We start from the raw sequence: 10,017 nt of genomic DNA, 5'->3' as shown, positions 1-10,017 counted from the left end.
TCTGAGGGGACTGTAGAGGATTTAACATAGGAAGCAGTTAGAGTGGACTTTTGGGCGCTTGAATTCAAAGACTGTGATGAGGACATCAAGTGTCTTGTCTTGCTGGTGATGGAGGTGAACAACAACAGCATGCAAGTGACAGGTGAGAAGGCTTCTAAAGTCTTCAGAGGACAATCCCTCCTTGTGCCAAACATCATTAGATTATGAACCTGGCTCGGGAGAACTGCTCCAGTTAGGGTTAGGGAAAGATAGGAATGATAACTACAATTCATATTTTATTTTTCCCCTACAGAGAAAAAAACATAACATTTCAGAAATAAATCCTTCATATGAACATAGTATGTAACAGTGGCAACAAAATACTTATGCAAAGTATAAAAAACAACAAAAGTGCAATTATTAAAACAAGTTTCTGACAGAACGGCCTGTCCCCTGCATTCACATGGCCTGTGCTACAGCACCCTCTTGTGGTTTACATTTTAAAAAGGTACAACTGTTGCCTAAACGATGACATTTCAAATGTAACAGATTTTGTACCATTTTGAGATTTTATACAAAGACATTTTGTTTTTGTGTCAAAGAAAACTAAATAAATTAGGAGCAATCGTTTTGATAAACTCAACAAGAGAGTCAGGTTCTCTCCTCAATGGTGAGAGAGTCTGAGAGCTGGGGATTCCCTGAGGTTATACATCTGAAAAAGTGCACAAGATAAAAATGCCAAAAAACAAAACAACGTGCCGAGACGGATTTTATACTTGACTTTGGTGTCTTCCCTGCTTCTGTGTTCAGTGCTTCCAAAAACTAAAAAAAAACTGGTCGTGAAGTCGCCAGTCTCTGAGTAAAAATACCTCTCAGGCCTCTTTATTCCATCGAGGGATGATAGTCCTGCGATACGTCCGTCGCTCAGAGATGTTGCGTCGGACTTTGATCACAGTCGGAGGAGCCATCTCCTGCTCCAGAGAAGGGCTGGAGTGGGACTTCTTCAGCCCGCCGTCCTCCTCGTCTTCCTCCCCCACAGAGTCTGCACACAGGGCCTTATCGAACAGGTTCAGCTCCGGGGTGCTCAACACTTTGTTGCCCGTCTTCTCCACCTTCTTCCAGGCCTCCAGCATCTGGATGTAGATCTCGTAGCGACACATCTGTAGGTTTTGAGCAAGAGAAGGCAGGGTCACTCATGGGTAATTGACACTCGTATCTATATTTGTATATTCATATCGACTCATGACACCTCCTCTACCTCGTAATGCAGGTACTCTGCTCTGACTCGCTGCTCCTCCAGCTCCTTCGCTCGGGCTTTTCTTCCCTCTGGAGGGTTTTGCTGCAGGTCCGACAGGTCGGCTTTGAAGGACTCGAGCTTTCCTGCATGAAACTGCAGCTGACGTTCCTGCACAGGAAGTTACGCATAGTAGAAGAAAAATGCAAACACACGTTATGCAAATCCTGCTGAGGAACAATCACACGAAAGGGTGGAAATTATTATCAAGGTTGCAGCTGCAAATTTGCTTAATTTGGACATTAAATACATTACAACTACTGGAGTGTTTTTGAGTGTAAGACTATTTAACTGTATTATGCCTGTTGAATAAATAAATGATCCCTCTCATACTTTAGCTGCAGGGATGAAGTAATACCAGAGGGTTTCATTTCTGTGCTGCAAAATTTAGCGATGCAGCAATTTCACTTCCTTAAATTGTCTCATCCAAACATGTTAAGAAAAAACATTTGACTTTAAGTTTATGCTATTCAACTGTTGACAGTAGAAAACTGAAATTAAAACAACTTTGCTGAAGGTATGTTTACGTGTTTAATGCTGAAACCCTATCACATGCTGCATAAAAAAAAGGTACAATTAAGTACAAATGTAGGTAAAATAACTTTCACTGAAAGGTAAATTATAGAAGGAGAAGTAAGAGTGTGTACCAGTGTGTGAGCAGACTGCGAGGCGGGGAGGATCGGCCTGAAGAACTTCCTCTGGGAGCCGACGGCAGCAGGAAACGGAGGTGACGAGTGAAGCGCCGAAACCAGGTTGAAGCGGCTTATCCATGACTTCATCTCCACCTTAGATCTGAGCACAAAACACCAGCAGCGTGACTGACTGTTGGACACACATACATTCTGCATACTGATTCCAGCTGTACTGTGACTTACGAGGCCTGAAAGAGGAAAACCCTCCAATCTGCCGTCTGCAAACGGAAGACGTGCGGCTTCTTGGTGTAGTCGTTTGCCGGCTCGGCCACCGAGTGGTGCACACTCACCACCTCCTCGCTCACCTGGTGATCCCTCTTGTAATCATCCTGAAACACCACAAACACATATGTCAGAAATCTATTTATATACATACAAAAAAGTTTTTACATAATAACCTGAGTCACTGACCTTCTGTAAGTAGAGAACCATTCCCCTCAGGACTCCATAGAAAGTCTTCCAGCCTCTTTTCCCCCATGGAGCTGAAACACACAAACAATCAGCAGATAAATAAAGATTACAGACTATAGACAAGTCTACGCCTTCCACAATAAAACACACAACTCAGCATTGAAACGATCAAAATGCTATAAGGCTTAAAGTTATATTATTGGGATTAAGCTGCTTTCTGGACACAGTGTCTAAGACAAACCTCAACAATTTATAGAATCAGAGGTTATAGAATCATGATTATCGCTCTATCTCACAAAAGCAGAGTTTGTAGTGCAGGAAAGTGAAGTACTTATGGGAGCGGATACTGTCAATCATGTCAACTATTCATTAAAACTTGTTTTTAGTTATTAATTAAACAAATTGAATAATAACTTCAATATTCCAAAGTAAATTTAAGTTTTAATATGTAAAATGATGTATTTTTTCAACCAGGCTATGTTGTCTCTTTCAAAATTGACTGTATTGAAGATGAAACAAACTAGATATTTTCTTTATGTATTATCCACAACAGGCACAAAAAGTTAGAAATATTCTGCATACCATTTAATGATGTTTCAATGTATTTTGTAAATTGCTCAACCACCCACACAGTAATTTATGTACCAGATGACATATTTTAACGTTTAATGATAACCTGAGAGTTAAAATAAGTCGGACTCACTGCGTTTGCCGTCGATGTCCGCGTGGAGTTTTCTAAGTAGGAAACCCTCCTTCACCACCAGGGCGTTTTTGTCGTGAGCAACAACCTGGAAGGGGTTGGCTTTGGAGCGCAGCTGTGCATCATCTCCCACATCCTCTTCCAGCAACACAGAGCTCTGCAACTCGTTCTCATTCCTTCAAAACACAGAGGGACACCAGGGTTATTATGTGTGAGAGGAGACGTGATGTGAAAGATATGACAAAGGACGACTCCATGAAAGAGAACATATAAAGTGAGGTGGAATCTACTTACACAGCCCATTCCAGCGGCTCACTCTTGATGGAATTATAAAGACTCTAAGATGGAGATGGAGAAGAAAAAATCATCAACATTTTCATCAACAGGTATTTGACCTTTCGATAAAATGTGTTTTCCGACAACTTCAATAAAGCCATTACTTTCAGGAGATCCTTGCTGAAGTTTTCCCCTTCGTTCATCCCATCCAGGTTGGACACAAACTGAGAGGAGGACATGGATTTTCCTACATGCTGTCAACACACACAGAACATGGGCCATGTCAAAACAAGATTCTATATCTTTAAACATTTGTTTTACAGACATAAATGTATCTAACCTGTCCATGCAAATCAGTGTTGAGAAGCATTAACGCACAGGTCAGAGCCAACACAGCCCCTGAGGATATAAAAAACAAAGTGTTAATGCCACACGTGACGACTCGCTGCAGGGTCTCTGAGCATGAATCAAACATTTCAAGGTAAACAGTGACAGGGACTCACCTGAAGAAGGGAAGGTGTCAGGGTTGCACTGATGGAAGTGGCGGGCAAAATGCTGCAGCACACGCTCCCTCTCCTGGCTCTCTCCTATCAGGACCACCACTTTCAGAAAAGACCTGAGAGACGTCGAGAGGATGCAGACGTTTAACAAGGTGTTTTATGAGATTTGTCATCGCACACAATCCAAGCTCTGCTTCTGAAAATCCTCACCTCAGGGCCTGATCCAGAGTTTGCCCAGTAAAGTCAAAGAACTTGAGGTATTCCTCTCCCACAGCATGACTGAAGTCATTACTACACAGAGACAGAAGAAAAATCATACCATAAATGAGTCATAAATATAACCCACAAGACTTCAAAGGGACTAAATCCAAATTGTATCACATTTTTATTGTCAGCAGTGGCCTTTTTTTCACAAATTAATTGAGTAGATCCACTAAAAATCTTGTTTTGTTATTTATTAATTGTATTTATTCAGTTTGTTTATCAGGGACAGTGCTTATTAATAAAAACACTGTAAATATACCAGAGTGAGCCAAGACGCTAATTTTCATCTGTGGTCCCTGGCCAGGTGAAAAGTTGGCAGCCAAAAATTAAATAACAAAAAACAAGTAAAACAGTTGTGATGTAGACGATAACAATTTCCATTTTGTTGTCTGCATTGGTGTACTCCAGGAAGCGGTGACATCACTGAGGTCAGAGGTGATAAAGACTTCACACACAGTTTTTCAACCTGGTGTTAAAGGAGTATTACATTCTTCTTATTATTACTGGAAATATGCCGCTGTTTTCACCCCCCCGCCCTCAGACTTTCTGTTATTCATTTGTGTCTGAGATAACCCTGACGGCATCATCATGGTTATTTTCCAAAATGTTACTAAACGCCTCCAAAACCACAGAAATAAAGACAGCAGTGTTTTCACAGGCTGAGCCGCCGCCCTCACTGTGACACATTTGATGTTAATGTGTGAAATCCATTAAGTTCTTTTTAAATGTTATCTGAGCAATAAATCACACATAGGAAAAAAAGAGCACCACTCAGTCTTTGATGAGATGGAACCTTGAAGATAATATTAAAATTCACCTTTTTATATATTAACATACGTTCAATTTTGTTTATCTAAAGGTTTAGGATCTTAAATAGCACAGACAGGAAAAGATTTTCTTCCTCTGAAAAATATTTAGGAGAAAAACAGAGTTCCAGTGACTTGGGAGAAGTGGAAATTGAGACAGATTTTCTTTTGCATTGTATAAATAATCATGATTTCACACAGTTCATATCCCAAGAAATGGTTAGACAAAATATTGTGTGTTGTGTGTGTTCTAATGTTTTATAAATTCAAATATCTATAATCAGCTGTATGACTGTGAAGATAATTACACACATCTGAAGCTTGGAGCGCCACAAAGCAGCAGAAAAAACATATAGCTGTAGCTAGTTATTAGTTTGGCTGTGGAGCTCATCATTCATCACTTATGAACACAGAAAGATTGTAAATGTGTAAAGACATGCACTTACTCTTTATCTAAGTGCTTGACCACATCTACAGGTTGGATCCCGTCCAACTTAAACAGCTTTTCAGCGAGGCGGCGGGCCATCTCTCTGTCCACCTCACCTCCGTTCATATGAGACCTGGGTGTCTCGGGGGGGAGCTTGTGTTTCTCTCCATTGGCCATCACTGTTCGTACACCTCCATCCTCAGGACCTGTTAACTCTTCAGCCTGTTGTAACGCAGGCGAGCCCACCTGATTTAACTCTGCTGCCTCTGCCGTCTGCTCTGTGACCTCAGGCTCTGCAGGCAGCTGCTCTGTTATTTCTGACTCATCTGAATCCTCTGATAGCACATGCTGCTCAGAGATTGTCGGCTGAGACACGTCGGCCGTTTGCGGTGACGACTCATTCTGCTCGGGCGGCTCCGTCTGCTGCTGCTGCTGCTGCTCCGGGACCTCGGGGTCTTCAACACAGACCATCTGATCTGACTGAGTACACTCCTCTGTTCCCTCTGCAGTTTCAGGTCGGGCTGACTGATTCGTTGGTTCCATCTCTGGTGACTCCTTCAGATGTTGACATCCTAACTGGTCAGAGTGTTCCTCCTCTATCTGATGTGACACCTCTGCTTGGGTAGGCTCGGGCTCTCTGATCGTCTCCAGCTCCTCACACTCAGATCGTTCAGGGTGCGGTGAAGTTGTCTGGTCACAATATTGTTCCTCCAAACGACTTTCCTCTTCCTCCGCTTCATCATCCAGCTCTGGTATCGCTTCTAAGTTTTCTGTCTTCTCTGCGTTTTCCGTCTCCTGCATTAATTCTTCTTCACTGTTGTCGACGGCTTCTGGCTGCTCGGGTTCCACGTTATGATCGACACCTTTACACATTTCTGTCTCTTCGGTCCGACCTGTGGAATCTTCCTGTAACTGCTCCTGTATCTCTACGTCCTCTTCGGTCCCTGAGTGACAACTTTCATCCACAAACTCTGACGGATGCAAATGAATTAGCTTATCTGGGGTAAGTCCTGCATCCTCTGTTTGTATTGGCTCTGCCGTCACCTCCCTACAAACGGTGCATGAAATATGAGATGCAGTCAGTGTTAAAGTACTACATAAAACTGTGACATGAATAACATAATGAAGTCATTGAGTTTCAGTACACGTTTCCTGTTCCCCTTTCCCCTGATACTCACACATAACTAGGACAACTAACAGTGTTTGCCTCTTCACTGTCGTCAGCATAAAGCACGTTGGTCACACGCTTTCCCTCTTCTTCTTCTTCGTCGTCTTCTTCTTCTTCTTCTTCCACTTCTTCTTCTTCGTCGTCTTCTTCTTCGTCGTCTTCTTCTTCGTCTTCTTCTTCTTGTCCCTCCTCGCCCTCTTCATCAATCTCTACTCCATTCACTGCATTTTGTTGTTCCTCTGGGTCTCCCTGTGCAGTTAGCAGAACGCTAAGCTCCTCTGGTTCCTCTTCCAGTTTTACATCTGCGAGACAGTTCGCCTCATCTTCTGAGCCTTCAGCCTCCCAAACAGTCTCGATTATGTCCACTGTCTCAGCAGGATCGGAGGTTACTGAGCAACTGTCCTCATCTTCTGACTCAGTCTCAACAGGAATTTCTGGAAATTTTTTCCAGAGACAGACAAACATCAAAGTTTTGCAGTCAAATCTAACACATCATTTCTTTTTTAAACGACACCAGAGCTACCACAATAAACATGAATCATGACTGTATATTCCAAAACTGAGTGAGAAATAGAAAAAAAACACAGTGTTTTAATGTGTTGCTATGAGTAATACGCACCGTTATTACTGTCTAATAGCTCGTGTGTTGAATCTTCCTTTTCCTGTGTCGTCGGCTCTTGCACATCGGCAGCATCACATGGCTGGAAATTGCAACACAGGCCACCATCGAACATGAGCATGTGAAAAACAGTGCGAGGAAAACTTGTGATCGCCAGTGGCTTCATGTGTAGATAGTTTGCTCTCAGAGCCTCATCTGACCCACATGACGTCTGCTCTATTCCTTCACTACTGCTCAACCTATTACAGTAACTCACACATGTGTATTGAAAGACGTAAAGACCGAGGTGGCGACGGAAAAGCCAAGCTACACTCAGTGAAGGAAGTAAGAAATTACAGGAAACTGTTTCTAAAAGGTGTGTACAGACACAGAAAAAGACAAAAATCGAAATAGTTTCAGAATTTCAGCTCTTTACACGATCTCTGTAGGTTAAGTACATACCTCAAAGCTGCTTCCTGTCCACTCCACACTCAGAAGCTGTGAATTGAACCGATCTAGTTCCTCTCTCTCCTCCGTAACGAGAAGCGCAGCAATATCATCCTCAGATTGGTGAAGTGACGGGGGAGTGGTACCTAGACTTGTCACGCTACTGGAGTCCAGCTCATTGGCCAAGCTGCGGTCAATCACCAGCGAGGGCCTTTCTGTAAAGAGGTCGGGCATGTCCCACTGTACCGTGGCGAAAGAGAGTGACGCACTGGGACGCACAGGAAATATTATGTGGTCCCATTGCTCTGCCTCATCAGGACTCTCTCGTCCTGTCCTTGGAGACAAAGTGAGTTCATCTGTCCCATGTGCTTCGATTATCTCCCCCTCCGTCTCGGTCTCGTCCAAAACAGTGACCTCCTGTTCTCCACTGATGTACTGATGCTCCGCAGAGGTCCACGAGTCTTGTTGGGGCTGCTGCAGGACTGAATCTGTACTATGTAGCAGAGAGGAGCAGATGATTTCCTCCTCCATTAGGGTCTCTCTCAGTCTGTTCCGTGGTTTGGTTTTCTTGCTCTTTTTTTCAGATTCCGTGGGTTTTGGTGAAGGTTCCTGTAAATGTTGCCTTGCTGTCTTCTTCTATACGAAGATCATTTCTGTGCAGCTGCATAAATGTGAAACTCTGAGGCACGTTACAACCTCCAGTGGCTCCATTAACAGTTCTGTGAAAAAAGAAAGAACCCATTAATGTTCAAGAATAGGCAGCACAAGATTTGAATTGTGGGTCAGACACGAGTGGCTCAAAAACCCTGATGTTGCGTGATAACAGAAACAAAGTCGTTTCTTCATCAAGTGTTTGAATAACACATTTAAATATAACTTTTTGGGGAACCTCCAAGTCTATTAAATGGAAAATCTGATAGCTGATAGACAAGAAAGCCATTCATACCAATCCACTATATTTGGTGGGAAAGTGATGCATTTACAGTGGCTCTGCATTTTTCTATTCGTCTCTGAGAAAGAGTGAATTTAAAACTACTGAGAAGAGCATTTTGAATTAAATACATCACTCTGACAAAAATACTCAACACTTACCACATAATCCAGTTTGTAGATTTTTTTTTATATCCCATTGTGATCTTTTGTCAAATATCTTAGTATCTCGTCATTGCAGTGCACATGTGCAAAAGACGTCAAGTGAAATGTCACAAAAGCTTGTCTGCACTTCCTGATCAGAGACGAAGAAAATCACCCGAGTGAGTGAGCCGAAAAGAAAAGGAGCAGAGAGATAGCGGTGCATGAGTGTGGATTAAGAAGAAAGACGGAGGGTGGAGTTAATCTTTTTTTTTTTTTTTTTCTGTTGAGCAGTTTAACTGTCTGTGCCGTATGTTTATCATTTGATCACTGTGGCGCACTGTGACCCTGGCTGATGGATAAAGCCACGAGGAACTAGAATCTAAACTTGTAGTTGCTTGTAAACACAAACCAAGGGCATCACCTCCAATGTCACCATGGCCACAGGAAGTGAACAGTTAAAGCATCACTTATATCTTGTTCTGTTCGGCATTTTTTATCCTACTGCTTGTTCTCAACTTAATTTCTATCACACGTTTGTCTGTGTTGATTATTCTATTCAAGTCACGCAACCAACATCCGGGACAGACTTTGACCACATTTCCTGTGTGGGTGCTCACTTCTCAGTTCCTGTCAGGGTGCAAAAAGTGCTCCGTTAAATGCATGAGCGTTACTGAAGATTAGGAAGGAAGCTTGTCTATAAATGAAAGGCACTGTGTGGAGATGCTTAAACTTTAAGAGCTAAAAATTGCAGCTATATAATTGTCTCGTTGATCATTTACACTGAACATCAGAATAATTTGGGGCAGACCAACATTATACAGTACGGCTGATAATCTCCTGCTTGAGTGTATGAAACTATAACACCGTTAATCTTCTGCGCGTGACAATATCTTCGGCAGCATTGTTAGAAAGAAAACTGTAGTGCAAATGCTCAAATGACTGAGGAGGTCTGCTGAAAGAAACACTTTTCATTCTTAATATAAGAGAAATCCGGAATAAATCTAAGATATAGATATATATAAATGAAAGAAAACATACCATAGAGGAGAAAACAAAACATCCACACTGGGTAAAGAAAGAGTTGTGAAATTACTTATGTATGTGAAACAGCATAACCTGTCGACAGAGCCGTCTAGAGTTTCATTCATTAGCACCACCGTGAATGGCACAGGCACAAACTTGAACAGTTCAACATTCTCAAACCTCAAAGAGCTAAAAACTACCCCTCATTAGAAAGAATCTTTTCAACTGTGAAGCATGACTTACCCCCTCCTGGCTCTCTAAAGCGGCATCATATGATCAGCCAGCTTGTGAGGTTTTAAGTCAGGTCTTGTGGGAGGGAAGGACACATCGCTGTGTTACACTGGGTTTATGCTGCTGT

General features: G+C 42.4%; 1 protein-coding gene across 1 annotated transcript; it reads right to left on the bottom strand.

The window, feature by feature from the left end:
* Positions 1-262: 262 nt before the first annotated feature.
* LOC133003266 (PH and SEC7 domain-containing protein 3) lies at positions 263-8,234 on the bottom strand. The gene is made up of 15 exons (XM_061072942.1): positions 7,578-8,234; positions 7,137-7,218; positions 6,528-6,951; positions 5,369-6,397; positions 4,063-4,143; positions 3,856-3,968; positions 3,693-3,751; positions 3,517-3,606; positions 3,371-3,414; positions 3,080-3,252; positions 2,377-2,447; positions 2,149-2,294; positions 1,921-2,065; positions 1,238-1,384; positions 263-1,139 (listed from the first exon to the last, which is right to left on the bottom strand). The coding sequence occupies exons 1-15, from the start codon at positions 8,091-8,093 to the stop codon at positions 852-854; spliced, it is 3,408 nt and encodes a 1,135-aa protein (XP_060928925.1). The 5' UTR covers positions 8,094-8,234; the 3' UTR covers positions 263-851.
* Between the last annotated feature and the right edge of the window lie 1,783 nt (positions 8,235-10,017).

The sequence above is a fragment of the Limanda limanda genome, chromosome 1 (assembly GCF_963576545.1).
Source record: "Limanda limanda chromosome 1, fLimLim1.1, whole genome shotgun sequence".
Taxonomy (NCBI): Eukaryota; Metazoa; Chordata; class Actinopteri; order Pleuronectiformes; family Pleuronectidae; genus Limanda; species Limanda limanda.
This window is presented reverse-complemented; position numbering and strand designations above follow the sequence as displayed.